Source organism: Salvia splendens, chromosome 3 (assembly GCF_004379255.2).
Source record: "Salvia splendens isolate huo1 chromosome 3, SspV2, whole genome shotgun sequence".
Classification (NCBI taxonomy): Eukaryota; Viridiplantae; Streptophyta; class Magnoliopsida; order Lamiales; family Lamiaceae; genus Salvia; species Salvia splendens.
In genome coordinates this window covers 4,334,692-4,350,103 of record NC_056034.1, presented here as the reverse complement: position 1 = coordinate 4,350,103, position 15,412 = coordinate 4,334,692, and the positions used below count along the sequence as shown (strand labels likewise).

The 15,412-nt window shown below is 37.3% G+C and overlaps 2 protein-coding genes across 2 annotated transcripts; both read right to left on the bottom strand.

The window, feature by feature from the left end:
• Nucleotides 1-2,248: 2,248 nt before the first annotated feature.
• LOC121794460 (endoglucanase 17-like) lies at nucleotides 2,249-4,947 on the bottom strand. Its single transcript, XM_042192629.1, has 8 exons — nucleotides 4,594-4,947; nucleotides 4,009-4,215; nucleotides 3,739-3,939; nucleotides 3,554-3,646; nucleotides 3,312-3,473; nucleotides 3,132-3,243; nucleotides 2,895-3,058; nucleotides 2,249-2,796 (listed from the first exon to the last, which is right to left on the bottom strand). The coding sequence occupies exons 1-8, from the start codon at nucleotides 4,834-4,836 to the stop codon at nucleotides 2,464-2,466; spliced, it is 1,515 nt and encodes a 504-aa protein (XP_042048563.1). The 5' UTR covers nucleotides 4,837-4,947; the 3' UTR covers nucleotides 2,249-2,463.
• A 6,285-nt stretch (nucleotides 4,948-11,232) lies between these two features.
• Nucleotides 11,233-13,330, bottom strand: LOC121794459 (60S ribosomal protein L18-2-like). Its single transcript, XM_042192628.1, has 5 exons — nucleotides 13,244-13,330; nucleotides 13,068-13,157; nucleotides 12,802-12,930; nucleotides 12,150-12,332; nucleotides 11,233-11,563 (listed from the first exon to the last, which is right to left on the bottom strand). Exons 1-5 carry the CDS (start codon nucleotides 13,244-13,246, stop codon nucleotides 11,405-11,407), a joined length of 564 nt encoding a protein of 187 aa, XP_042048562.1. The 5' UTR covers nucleotides 13,247-13,330; the 3' UTR covers nucleotides 11,233-11,404.
• Nucleotides 13,331-15,412: the final 2,082 nt, after the last annotated feature.

Here is a 15,412-nt window from a genome sequence, read left to right as displayed (position 1 = left end):
TTACCTTGGTATCCAATTTATCAAATGTGGGCAGTTTCTGACAACATTGCAGAAGGTTACAGCTTTTGACCATGTGACATATCAATAAGCGGACCCCACTACATCACGTGACACTTACCCGCCAAATATTTTCTTCCCGCTTTTGCTATTCAACGGTCAAATTATTGGGCCCCGATAAACCTAACGGTAGGATTAAATATGTTACGCCACTATTTTCTTTTTCGTAACAATACAATTACATTCCAAATTTAGGTGGGGCCGCAAAATTGTGTTCAAATTAATAACTTCATCGTCGCATTATCATTTTTATAATCCTAAATAATTTTTTAAAATAACACTACTACTGCTGTTTTGTGCTGAAATTGGGTGCCAAATAATACAAACCGCTGCTATTGTGAATTTGTGATGAAATGGGTATTCTTTTTCAGGAGATGCAATACTGCTAAAACCTAAATATTGTACTACCTCCGTCTCCCAAATATTGTCTCACTTTGACCTTACACGGGTTTTTAAAAACGTAATGGAAAGTGAGTTGAAAAAGTTAGTGGACTGTGAGTCCAACTTTTATATATTAGTTTTATAATAAAATGTGAGTAGGAATAAATTAGTGGAATATATGGTTAACTACAAAAAATGGTAGAAAGTGAAATGAGACAAACTTTGAGAAGGATGGATGAAAATGGAAAAATAGGACAAACTTTTAATTAGTTAATGTGGTAGTATGTAAAGGGCCAGTTGAATAGTTTATATATACACTCCATATCATTACTTCTGATATAGTACTAGTATTTCATGATTTTGATACAATCTGAATCGTTGCCTAATTTTCATTCTTTGATCTGTAGTAATTATGGGGATGGCTTTTTCATAATTCACCAAAAAAATATATGTACAAGATTCCCCATTACAAATAATTATAAGTCTTTTTTCAATATTTTTTACGCATAAAATATCCACTAGTCCACTACACATAATATACTTAAAATAGCTTCGAAGTTTAAGATAATACTCCGAGCTAGTATTTATTTTTACTATGAACTATTTTTATAAAATTAAATCACCCTAGCTAAACTTTGGGAACACAATTAATTCGTTATACAATTCACTCTTTTTCAATTGAAAAAAGTAATCATAGTTTCTCATTAATCTCACGATAATTTGAATCTTAGAGCATCCACAACCGTGCTCTTGCCAGCGGCACGGTTGTGGGCCCGACCCCACTTTTTCTGTCTGCTCTCTGGCAAGAGCACAACAACCACAGCTGTGCTCTTCCGCAAAGACGATCACAATTAATTTAAAATTCAATTACACAAAAACATTCCCATAATACTAAAATTCATTAAAAACCCACAATAAATATTACAAATTACAAATAAAATAAAAAAGACATAATTAAAATCCTAAAAATTAAAAATTATATAATTAAAATACTAAAAATTAAAAATGGATATGAGAGATTGAAGATGAGAATGGAGATGAGAGAATGATGATGAGAATTGTGTAGTTTGATGTGAATTTTTGGGAGTGAAATTGGAGGTATTTATAGATGAAAGTGTATATTTTTGGGGTAAAAAAAATTTAAAAAAAATTAAAAAGTGGGAAAAAACGGTTATAAACGGATATAATTTTTTTGGGAAGTGAATTTTTTTTTATTTTTTATCAGTTTTTTTAATTAAAAACCGATTTTTTTTTAAAAAATAATTTAAACACAACGGCTATGCCGTTGACGAATGATGGCGCGCCACGTCAGCTGCTCGCTGGCACGGCGGGTGGCGTCCGTGCCAGCAGCGCGGACCGCCGTGGCGACGGACGCCACCGTTGTGGATGCTCTTATGCTTATTGATGTGAACGAAGAAGCGTTTTATGAGCTAAAATATGTTTTTATCTTCTCGTTAAACAACCTCTTGTCCATCTAGTAAATCTCAAGAGAATTTTACTCAACTCAAGAAATCAGTATCTTATTTCACACAATTTATTTGTTACACAAAGCGAATTGTAGGGAGATGTAATGTCTTTAAATTACAATATGCATGACACAACAATTTGTGATAATTTAGTTAAATTACTATTGGGCGAATTAAAAGTTCCAGTTCCAAGGAAAGAAAAAATTAATGAGGCACAACATACCCAAAGAAAATGCAGAGCTCAATGACCAATGCCATCCCTCCTATTCTTGACCAATCAAAGTAGTTCGCCGTCTAGGACACGAAACTCACATTCATTCCATGCTTGCATTTAATTCACACTCTTAATCAAAACCTTCATTCCATGCTAGTATTAAATTCACACTCTTAATAAAAACATTAATAACTTCAGACATGGGCCCCACCGTGCACAAATAGCAGAACATTTCTTGCAGGCCACTATAACCTTAACTTACACAGTTAGTACTAATTTGAGATGAAACCTTAAAATTGAAAAGAAAAAATGATAAGAGTCTTAGACTAGTGAATTTGGCATTGTCTAAAGTTGGCCAAATGAGTGAGCAAGATAAGCCAATGCTCCAACTAGGGGTGCATTGATGTAGGTGGCGGGTTCCGATTGCTCGTAATCGTCGCGTTGATCCGGGAAGCGATCATTCTGATCCGGCCCTCCAACGACTGCCCCAGTTAGGATGTTAGGGTTCGGAGATTGTGAGCTCATGACCGAGAAGCCGGAGGAGCATTGGATCTTCGATGGATGAACGCTAACGGAAGGGAGGGACGAACCCCTATGGTGGATGCGCACAGGATATCTAGAACCATACCCCACCATGAACGACATTTTCATCGGATTATCTCCTAGCAAGTAGTCCACCTGCCCAAATTTAAAAATTGCAACATCTTTAGACACTAGAACAACACATGCATAGACTAAATATGAGGAACTGATGGAAAGATCATTTAATTTCATGCCTGTTTCTTTGCGAATGAACGGAGCCTCTTCGGAGTGATGGTGGCGCCACCGCAGTTCACAACCCTATGCGACGTGGTCAAGTACTTCGCGTACGTCACGAGAAGGAAGGAAGTGGATGTCACATACTGCATATTGCTATCATTCATCTTGAACAACAGACCACCTGTTTCAAAACCAAGGTTAATAAGACTAACAAATTCGAGCACGTTGTGTTTTTGCTGGATTTTGGAACGAACCACGGGTGTATTGAGCAGAGGAGTAGGGCGTTCCCGGGAGCAGAGAGCATATGAAGTTATCGGCATGGCTTTTGTAGTCATGGAGAGGCTGGACATTTTGGACGAGATAAGCCTGCGAAAAAACAACAATCAGAAGCTCTGTATCTCGGAAAAAAGTTAAACTTAAACCTTAAAAACAACCTTGGAGATAAGGATTCTAGCTCCAACATGCTTATTGTCCCAACCAAATGTGTTGTCAGTTTCATCCGCCCCAAGCGTCTGTCCGTTCGCCTTAATGTAGCTGAGATAAGTCGGGTTTCTCGTGGCTCTGTGCAGCCAAGCAGCACCCCACAGCAGCTCATCCTTCAACAAATCAACAAACACAACCTCAAATACAGATTCCAAGAACTAGGGAGCTTTCAAGAACCAGTGTTTCTTTCTACCTGAAAGCCGGAGAAATCGCAGTAATAAGGACACACGTAATGCCTCAGACCATTACTATATGCGCCTCGGTGCTTATCAGCAAACTCAAAAACCTAAACACAAACCACAAATGCATCAGCATTAGCAAGATCCTCATGATCAAACTCAATCCGCTTAGCATTACTACATGGTTTTTAACATATACCCGAATAGCCCTTCGTGCAAGAACCTTGGAGTAATTAGGATCACTCCTCCGGAAAACCAATGAAGCAGCAGCAAGAGCAGCAGCTGTCTCAGCAGCAACTTCAGTGCCAGGGGTGTTCTTGTCAATCTTGATCACACTCCTTGGTGTGTCCATATCCTCAGGCCTCTCCCAACAAGCGTGATCCTTTCCGGCATCTCCGACCTGCGAAAAAAATCAAGAAATCAGAATCCCATTCCACATAATCAAGCACTGATGGCAACAAAGTTGGACCTGCACATAGATGGTGTCTGGATGAACTGTGGCTTTGAGGAGATAGTCAGTTGCCCATTTGATTGCCTCTTTGGCGTGCTGCAGCTCCCCCTTCATTAGGCCTCCGAACTCGATCACACTCCATGACAGCATCGTCGTAGTGAAAGCCATGGGAAATCCGAACTTAACATTGTCCCCTGCATCGTAGTATCCTCCCACCAAATCAACCTGCATTGCCATTTCAAGCCTTCAACTTGGGAATCAAAGCCTAACTACTTACTAGAAACCTCAAAATAAGGAAAAAATGCAAGATTCCAAACATGTTATTACAAAAATTTCCACCTACATTGCCCCATTTAGCCTCTTAACCTTCGATGTAATCACTCTCACGGTGTGTTACTTGAAATCAGGCAAGTGAAATAACAAATTTCTAGATGTTGCTTTTCAAATCAAACTTCAAATCTTTCGATTTAAGACATAATGCAAGAAAAAAATGTAAACTTGGCGCATTCCACCATAAGCAGAGCCTAAGGCAAGCAAAATCCAGTTCAAGGACTGTATTTTTAAATAAAAAAACAGAGAGAGAGGCAAGAAAGAAAAACATACGTGCATTGCAGCGCCATCTGAGAGGCCAGAATCTTTCCTCCAAGTGATTCTTTGATTGGGAGGGAGCTTTCCCGATCTCTGGCCCTCGAAAAAGATGAGGGATTTGGTGAGGGCGTCTCTGTAGTTGTGGGAGGCGGAGCGGGGGTGGCGGTGGTGGGTGGAGGTGCTGCGTTTGGCATTGCAGTGAGAGGAGAGAAGAAAGGCTAGAGAGAGGAGAAGGAAAAGGGAGGGAAAAGAGGCCATTTTGGGAAGGAAGCACCAAACACCAAACAAGCCCCAAGAAAAGCAAGCAACTTAATCGGCAAAGCCGCAGGGGAAGGGAAGAAGCAGAGCAGACACACTCTTCACTCTCTTTCTCTCTGTGATATTTATAGACAGAAAAAGCTAAGGGCCAAAGCCTGCATCTTTTTTTTTTTCTACTTACTGATTTTGTTTAATGCTGTGATTATTTCAACCTTGTGTTTCTTAATTGTAACAAAGCACACTGGTTTTGGTTTGCGGGATTCAAAGCCCACGTCTTGCCTTTGGTTTTATTTTGTCAGTATCTGATTAAAGAAGCAGTCATTACTAATGTGAGTTCCCTTAAAAAGAATGCGAGTTCATACAACTTATAAGTATCACATTTATAATTACAGGTATTTTTCCATGTGATAAATTTCTTATTTTCTCCCCTTTTCTAAAAAACAAGGGTAATTTTAAGGGTAAATAGTTATAGTACATTTTTTTATAAACAGAAAAATGCTCTAAGCCATCCGAAGGGCGAGCATTGGGACACATTTCTCAAGAAATAGTCCCAACAAAGCTAACAATAGAAAAGAAAGGTCACAAGCAGCGACATCAAGGCTCTCAAAGCCAAAAACAGACACTAACCCAAAACTAAGGTCTACCTGCCACCGTAAACGCACGAACATACTTTATCGTGTGTTCTGTGCACTCATCCAGCTCCTAATATCATCCAAGTTATCCATCACCAGACCTGGCGCAAAGGGGAAGTCCGGGCACCATCCTTTAATCCAAATTCTCATTCGTCATAAAAGACGTCTCTTCTCGAACTCCTAGTTGAATTTGAAGTTCTAGAAAACCATTTTATTTCTAATATCCCAAATAAAATATTTCACCAATATTTGAAACTATGAGTACAAAAAAATTAAGTCTATATTGATCATGCATAAAGTTTCAATAGTCTTTCAAGTTAATACATTTTCTTCTTATTTATTGCATTAACTCTTTGTATAATAAGGTATTAGTAACTCGAAATACTAATTAAACTTCTTGTATAATTTGTATAAATTTAAAATATTTTATATTAATTTTAAATATTGATGAAATATTTTATATGTATAATGTATTGTCCCTATCTTTTACCACCAAAAGCATTTTTTGCGACATTGACGAACTTAGTGCACATTATGCCTAATGCTTAAGACTTAGTATTCAAACTTAGTGTATGTATAATTTTCAAACGAAAAAGATACTACGAGCATGGAATTTATATAATTGGAGATAAGATATAAATCAGATATGTCATCTTGTTTATGGATGATAATGGATTTGATAGGAATGATAAATTTAGCTAAATGTTAATTTATATGATTGATAATCATGTTACTTACCCAAATTGGAACATAGAATAGAATGATAATTTTGAGTCTTTGACCGCAATTTCGGAGTATACTTTTTTAAACACTATAATCTCTAATTCTAGTGTCCAATTTTTTAGTCTAACCTTTAACTTCTATCTCTACAAACCAGATCAAATTATCAAATCGACGACATGTAAAATACAGTTTCGAAGGATACATCATAGTACTATAAACACAATCGACTACAAATTAGATACGTAAGTGAGAAAAGTTAGTGAAAAATTTACTAATTCAATCATAAAGGAAGATCATCGACAAATCAAACAACTTATAAACAGAAGTAATAAAAAACCAATATAAAAAAAAAAGAAAATAGTACTACGAGCATATGCACTGAATCAACTAATTTTTGAAACATTGCTCTTCAACATCATCTATTCATAAAATCAAACAAAAATCAAATAAAAGATTCATAAGACGGTGTCACGTAACTAACTTATTAATCGAATACTACTAACCAATGAGATTTAGTGTTCCAATTTCATAGTAATTTGTACTAATAATAAAATGTATCGTGACATAAATGATGGAGTACTATTTATTTGAAAAAAATTACTACATCGAGTACTTTCCTTTTAAATTTATCAACTCCTAAATCGATTTTTCTCTTATAAAAGTGATATTTTAATTTTTTAAACATAATTATATATACTAACTTGGTGCAATATAATGAAAAATAATAAATACAAAGTTAATAAAAATATAAAAATAACAAAAAGGATAAACAAACAAAAGTGGTTTGCAAAAATTGGATGGCTGAATCTTGTTCAAATAAATTGGGGGTGACGAAATTAATATGAATGGACCGTAAAGGATAGGGCGGGTGATTTGACATTATCAACGGCAAGAATGAATAGGACTGGTCACGTCACGAGAAGCATCACCTCTTATAATTGTATTGGATTGCAACTATTGCGTAAATCATTCTGTTGTCCCTTTTTAATAATTGGAATTTGGTAATGATGTTTGCTAACTAAATATAGACCGATTAAATTAGAGATGTGTAAGAATAGTATGCTGTTTTTTAGCTAAGAAAAGAAAATGAATCAATTATTCAATTTAGATGAGACCATCTCTAATAGAAGAACACAATTTTGGATGCATGATACTACTCCCTCCGTCCCGGGCTACTCGCCCCTTTCCTTTTCGGCACGGAGATTAAGGAATGAGTGTATAGGAAAGTCAAAAATGACGGCTGTAGGTGAAATTTTTTACTAAAAATGGAAAGAGTGCAAGTAACTTGGGACGCCCAAAAAAGAAATAAGTGCGAGTAGTGCGGGACGGAGGGAGTATTATTGAGCCCAGAAATAAATCATAATGTCGAATATCTCTTATTGGTAATCGACATGGGCAAGACACTGACAAACCTACTTACGTATAATATTTCATATTTCATAGTACTAGTATTATAAAATGAAGTAATTAAGAAAAAACCATCCCAATTCTCAGGAGAATGGAGAGAGAGAGAGAGAGAGTATGGGGTTGTATGCATGTGGTTTAATTCTTTGAGTTCAGTGAGTTAGTCAAAAAGTATCAAAAGAAGCCCATTTCCATGTGCATCTATGTGCACTATCACTTTAATCAATAAACTTGTGGATTGTTTGGATTTTGGATCACAACCCCCATTCTCCAATCACTTACTTCACCATTTTTTTTCTCTTACATTCATCTCTCCTTCATCATAACAAAATCACAAATAAAATAGTGTCACGTAGTATAAACGAATGCAAGTGCACGATAATTATAATTTGATATTTTTACAAAAGAGGTAAAGTAGCACTACATTTCAGAAAATATTCTTCAAAGGATCTGATGTTTCCATTCTGTTTTTATGCTTGAAAAAAGAGTACATATGCACTTAAGGGGAAGCAGCAACCAGTGATTTATGTACTTTAACTTTATCATAAATCATAATCATAATCATAATCATAATCAACCTTAGTGTAAGTGAAACTATTCTCGTTCGATAATCAAATGCTGCAATGTCAAATACTCAGAAATAAGGTAATGTGGATGTTTTGATACCGGAAAGTATAACCTTATTTTCCTACATTTAAGGCATACCACATTTTGCAACTACATACCACTAGGAGTATATGTTTAATTGTTAATTTTCATTTCACACTGAAAATGCACAAGATAGATTGTGGTAGAAGTGATCATACAAAAAAAAAATATTACTACTATTCCGTACTCCATAACAACTGAATTAACGGTAAAAAAAGAGATGGATTTTTTTAAATTTAAATCATATATTCAGCTTGGGCATGTGCTGTTTACATATTGTGTAAAGCTCTTACACTATCCTTGCAACTGCCATTGCAGGCTTGCATCCATCATCACACATACAAAACTATAAGCCATACACAATTTTATAGTAGTAGTATGAAACGAGTTTGGAAAACATGTGCCTTGAAAAGTGTGCAATTGAAGAATGTGAAATAATACGAAAAGTCACACTGTTTTTTGATGTGTGTGTGTGTGTGTGTGATTGGATTGGGCAAAGACCATAGAATGAATGAGAGCTAGAAGAAGCATGTTTTGCTGGCTGCCTTTTCCATGTGCTCTTCTGATTTATTTTCACATGCAATAAAGCATCCCATTATTAATACTATTATTATTATATTATTGTGTTTTTTCTTGACTTCATTGGCTGACAACACTGCAACCAATTTCCATCTCAGAATTTTGAAGTCTTCTTCTCAGAAATAAGATCACATCTACTATAATTGATTGACACATGTATAAAGATAAGAAAGAAAGGGTGATTCCAACATTCTATTATTCTAAAGTATGAGTATTCATTATACTTTAACTTATGCTAGTATCAAGTTACAATTCCTATTTTAATTCATCAATCTTCACCATTATTATGAGACACAAGATATGTGAAATGTAAATTAGCAGTAGTATTTTAGATAATCTCAATTTGTGGAATAATTTTGTAAAACCTCACACATATATACACATCAGATGCCAAGTAAGACAAGCTATGACAACTAGGATAAATGTGTCACGTCACCTAGTCGGATCCACTTCCTACCAGCCGTGGAAGAAAAACAAAAGCAAAGTTCATGATTTTCCATACCAACTTTATAGTTTATGGGAAACACCAGAGTTTTCAATTAATTAATTTAGTATTTGCAGTTAAATAAATAAAACTAATACTAGTGTATATAAGGAGAGATGAATGTGTACACTCATTGGCAATTAATCGTGGATTCATGTGGACAGTGTATAACAAACTAATAATTGAAGCTTTTATCCAAGAAGCTCTTATTGGAATTATCTTTTCCTAGTTGTCATATTCTCTTAGACTTTTTCATATATATAATATATTTAATGGAATAGAAGATAGAAATAAGTGTGATCTTAATTTGGAAGTATAGACAATTGTGGCAAGATCTAAATAGCACCTAAAAATTAATTAGTTGAACCAAATTCATAGTACTTTCCTCCATCCACAATAAGAGCCACGTTTTGCCTGCCATAGAATAAAAAGTGAAAATAATGTTGTTTGGAGATCAGCTATCAATATTATGGAAAATTTAGATTTTATCAATGAAAAAAATAAAATTTTAATAGAGTAATATCAATGAAAAATTCTTAAACTAAAATTGATAGGGTGTTAAGCCCATGCAGTAGTGTAACACAAAAGGGCGGTACACGAGAAGACCAAGCTATCTTAGTAAGCCTTCCCCTAAAAAATAAATTTAATATCGTATGGGCCAATGACCCATATATCAGATGTTTCCTCTATTCCAGTTAAGATGACCCCTTTTTTTGCACTTATTTTAGAAAAATAGCAATAAATAGTTAAAGTGAAGAAAAATTAAAATAAGAGATGAGTAAAAATTAAAATAACGTAGAATAGACTCTCCTCTATATTATTCTCTCTCTTACTTTACTTTCTCTTCATTTTAACTATTTATTATCGTTTACCCAATATATGTGCAAAAAAGAAAGGGGTCATCTTAAATGCGACGGATGGAGTATTAAACCGATAAGAACAGATAGTACACTTAATCTTACCCATAAGGTCGAGAAAGGTACGAACCATCTAATGTTAGGCCTTGATTTTTTAGACTAATATTCCTTCTCTTCTCTTCTTTTTCTAGCAAGAAACGACGTGGGACAAACTTTGGGTTGTTGAATTTAGAGTTGGCGTTGGTTTCTAACTTTCATGCGCATTGATAGTAAATAACTATCCATCTATACTGTATAGATTATGAGATGACACCTATCTTAAATAGTTAAATTCATGTGTTTTTTTTATTCGGATACATGTACACTTGATTTTATTAAACATGAGAGTAACGAGTATCGTGAACAAATAAACTGATTTGAGGATTACTATTTACTTATATACTATCAATTAGGAAATACTTCATACCAAATTTATTAACTTGAACATGTTATTGTGATTGAGTTTGCAGCTTAAAGCCAAATTTATGCTTGGCTACCACATGTCTATTTTGAGTTGTTCACCATCACCAATTAAAAACTTACTTGATTCCATTTTATTTGGTTAAGGGTTAATTAATTATAGTTTATAACACGAAATTCATAACAAAGATTAGTTTCTAGCCTAGTTTTCAATTAATCTAGTTTATAGCCTTAATTTTCAATTATGTTTCATATAGTTCGAACTTTGAGAAATTTGTTTAATTATTGCCATAATCACGATGCAAAATGTGACAACCATTGTTCTTTGTCAATTTATAGTATATGAAACGACAATCCATCTTCATGAAACCAGACGTCATTGTCACTTAAATTCAAATACTATAGTAAGATTCTGGTTTAACACAGAGCGTATAAAATTGGTGACATATATAATAGGTTAAGAGTGGGTGTCGTATTTAATTTAAGGATATTTGATGAGAATGGTACGTTGAAGCCAACGCAGATGTCAACGGCTTACCAGCAGCGGGGATGGCAAGCCACAGACTGACAACACATTGCTGCGGAGTCGAACAAAAAAAAGCCATGGAAATTTGTGTTCAACTGAAATTCGTTGGAAAGACACGCGACAAACTGCAGATTGATTCGAGTCTTAAAGGTGCAACTCATAACAAGGAAACAGAACAGGGCCTTAGAGAGAACAGAATCCATAGTACGTTGAAGGCCAAAACCCCCTTTTCAGTTTGCCAACAAAAATAATTAACTCAAACTCTGAAACCCCTGCTGTTTCTTTTTCCTCTTGCTCTTTCAAACTTTCTTCCCTTAGCTCGAACATAAGGCTTAGTATGGCTGTGGGGAACACCAGGAGCGGGACCAAAGTGCTTCACAGCTTCACGAGCTTTAGGAGAACCTCTCAGGAGTACCTGTAATGCAAAAGCATAGTTTAGCTGATATTACAGAGTTGAGATGAAGATCATATATATCAAAGTTATAAATAGGGATGAACCTACAAAGAACACAACACCTGGCTTTTCCTGCAAAAACAAAACTCTAGATATCTATGGTACAATCTTTTTCTAATAGGTGTTCATCTCAAAAATCATATTGCTCTCCTATAACAGAGATTCTTTTCATCTGCTTGTTAAAGATACAATGGAACAAAGATTCTAGAAAGTAGCTTGTCTACTGTAACTACTGAGAAGTTGATACAGAGTAGAAGTACTTTTTTTTGGCATTTCAGAGACAAACTATGTGATGTTAAAAACCATTACTCCAAAAATGCATGCAGAACTCACTATAGCTTTCAAACATTTATAAGTTATTAATTCAACTAGGCATACAAAACTAGTAGTTTGAAAAGAAGCCAACAAGCTAGTAACATCAACCTCTTGATTCATCAGCTTCTCAACTTAATGAAAAACAGCACATGAGCTAACTTGCTACTCTGTTTTAAACATGTTACATTGGTACATCATCAATTCATAAGAGTCAAAAGAAGAAAAAAATTACCGTATTTTGCCCAAGAGGAGCCCTAAGAGCGAGCTGGTCAAAGGTCAAGCATTCTCCTCCAGCCTTCTCAATCCTAGCCCGGGCTCTTTCGGTAAACCTCAGTGCAGCAACCTTGATGGCAGGGATGTCATGGACCCGAATATCATCTGTCACAGGCCCTACAATAACAGCAATCTTCCCTTCCTACCAAAGACAAAAATATAAAAATCAATTAACATTAGTTATATAAAAACTACTAAGGAAAACAAGTGTGAATAATCAATCGAATATACATTTGAATTCTTTAATATGATCACACTACAATAACCAAATAAACATTACGAATAGTACTAGTACATCATCCCACACCTCATATATAAAGAATAATGAAACCTAGTGCCAATAGATAAGTAAATTGACCATAACACTATTTCACACTATTGGGCAACGATTCATTTTCAGCTTATAATGTGGAGTAGTAATATTTTACAGAGCCACTTCCTTTGCAGTATTAGATTTTTCCAACAGTACAAATTCCCCACTGATTCTCAAAGATCACTTTTTTCCTAACTGTAGTAAATATCAAACCAAATTAAAAACACCAACAAAAGTAATAAAATAACAAAACTTAAAAGGCTAATCTGTGAGATAAACATAATAAAAAGGCGACTACCTTGGTCTTCATGAGCTGTGCGAGCCGAGAGAGTGAAAGCGGAGCTTTGTTGACCCTGCTCATGATCAAACGCTTCAAAATCACCGCATTGAATCGGCTCGCGGTCCTCCTCACAAGAAACCGGTACAACTATCATATCCAAAATTCACCAATCAGATCGATCTTACAATAAAAACTCTGAAGAGGAGAGAGAGAGAGAGAGAGAGAGAGAGAGAGAGAGAGAGAGAGAGAGAGAGAGAGAGAGAGAGAGAGAGAGAGAGAGAAACCTTGACGAGAAGTTTGAGGTAAATGTCATTGGATTTAGGCGCGGTGCGCTTGGTCTTCTTGTTCTTGCCCCCGGCTTCCAAATCAATACCCTAGACATAACATAAACAAACAGTTAGAGAAAACTGGTTAGGCGTAATCACGTAAATGAGGCTTGAAACGGAGATCGACGGCACACCATGGCTGGAGCTTGGAAATGGGGATAAACTATGGAAGAGGCAGAAAAAACTAGGGTTTATAGTCCAGTATTTATATGAGATTAAATATGGGTCGGGATTTAATCGAACTACAATTTTAAATTTTGTAGGCCCAAGTTTTGATAGATTTGTGAAACGGCCCAAACTTTTTGGTGTGAATTTGAAAGAGTAGTTTGATTTTGATGGGGTGGTACTTGTTTATGGGTCCAAGTGTAAACCGATTTGTGAGGTAATAAATTTCGATTATCGTTAATTGTATCAAATTACTTAAAACAGTCACACTAAGGCCATCCACAACGTTGTTCCTATACCGTTCCTTAAACCACTATTTGAGGGCCCCACTGTACTTTTTTACTCAATTCCTTAACTAAGGAACGGAACCTGCAACCCTCCGTTCCTTAACCGTTCCTTAAATTACTATTCATTCAATTTAATTTTTTTTTTGTTTCCAACCCAATTCAATTTAAATAAACACACTTTAATAAAAAACAAACACACTTTATTAAAAAACACACAACATTAAAAAAAATTCAACTTAAACTTAAAAAAAATAAAAAAGCACACAATTAAAATCCTAAAAAAATAAAAAACACAAAATAAAAAACACACAATTAAATGTGGGAAAATAAAAAAACTACTCCGCCGGCGAATCATCCTCCGGAGGCGGTCGCGGTTTAGGGGGAGGAGGAAGACCAAGTAGTCCTGCCATATGCACAATTCCGTTCCACCAGGCCGTGAATTGGGCGTACGAGAAGCGGGAAGTGTCCGCCATTGTGGCGGTTATGTACGCCACCATAAGTGTGTCCGAGCCTCCCCGCGAGCCCGATCCCGAGGCCGACTGGCTTGATTCGCCTCGGCCCTTCCTCGCTCTAGCCGCCTTCGCCGCCTTCGTCCCTTGCGGCCAACGGCGCCCACGGCTGGATCCCCCGTATTCGTCGGGCGTTGGATCCCCCGTACCCCCAAACACCTGCGGTTCACCCTCGCTGGCCTCACCGGTGTCACCAGACGAGTAGTTGTCGCCCGCCGTGTGCTTCGTGCGCTTTGAGGTTGAGCCCGAGCTCGAGCGGACACCGCCGGCCCACCTTTCCTCGTCCTTGACGAGCTGCCAAATATCAACATATTTGAACTGTAGACCGGTGTCCTGGTAGAAGACGCGCAAAGCCGCCCTCAGAATGTCAGCGCCCGAAGCTCCGCTTTGGTAGTTCGCCGCTTCGGCCGAGTAGATGCCGCAAAATTTTTTGACCTGTACGTCGACTCGGCCAAAGTGAGCACGGAGCATTGTATATTTGCGCTTCCGGGCCCCTTTCGGCTTAGTCTGGTGGTAGACATCATGGACCTTTTCCCAGAAGCACTTGGCGGCTTGTTGGTTCCCGACGATGGGATCGTACGAGATGGTGAGCCAGGCGGTGTACACCGCCTTAGTTTCTTCGTTGTTGTACGGATGCCGGCCCAGATCCTCCAGTTCCTCCTCCTCCTCCTCCGCGGGTGCCTCAGACGCAGCCCTAGAGCTTCCACCGCCTCAGCCTCCTCCCTGGGTGGGTTCAACGGGGATATCCTCCCGAATCTGGGACAAACCCTGAGAAAGCCGCGAGCCGGGTGGTCGAGCGTAGGCATCCACATCGAAAGTGGGTGGTTGGTACCCACCCGGCGTCGCCGACCCCTGGGTGCCCGGCGTCGACGACCCGGAACCACCAAGTGTGTTGTACATGGTCTCCCAATCGCCGAACGCGTTGAGATCCCACCCACCGGAGCCGCCACCGCCGTAATTCCCGTCGCCGGACATTTTGTGAAGGAGATTGAAATAGAAAATTGGAGAGGAATTGATGTTGATTTAGGAAGAGTAGATGTGTAGTTGTGTGTGAAATGTAATAAATTAGGTGTATTTATAGAATAAGAAAATAAAAATAAAAAAAATTAAAAAAAGTTTAAAAAACGGTAATATTACCGTTAAAATTTTTTTTTAAAATCATTTTTTAAAAAAAAATTTAATTATTGCGTCATCGCTGACGTGTCCCACTCGCGGGCCGGCGAGTGGGAAGCCCGCACGAAGCGGGGAGCGCCACGTCGCCCCAGCGCGTGGCGGCACAAGCCGTGCCGCGTTACGTGCCGTCGGCACCCGGCACGGAATGGGAACGGAATGGGAGCGGAAT

Coding starts and splice junctions, on each gene's coding strand:
- LOC121794460 (XM_042192629.1), bottom strand. CDS start 4,836: ATGGCCTCTTTTCCCTCCCTTTTCCTTCTCCTCTCTCTAGCCTTTCTT. Junction 3,474..3,553: donor GCGATTTCTCCGGCTTTCAG/GTAGAAAGAAAC, acceptor GATTTGTTGAAG/GATGAGCTGCTGTGGGGTGC. Junction 3,244..3,311: donor CTAGAATCCTTATCTCCAAG/GTTGTTTTTAAG, acceptor GTTTTTTCGCAG/GCTTATCTCGTCCAAAATGT.
- LOC121794459 (XM_042192628.1), bottom strand. Junction 12,333..12,801: donor CACAGCTCATGAAGACCAAG/GTAGTCGCCTTT, acceptor TGTCTTTGGTAG/GAAGGGAAGATTGCTGTTAT. Junction 11,564..12,149: donor CTCCTCTTGGGCAAAATACG/GTAATTTTTTTC, acceptor TTTGCATTACAG/GTACTCCTGAGAGGTTCTCC.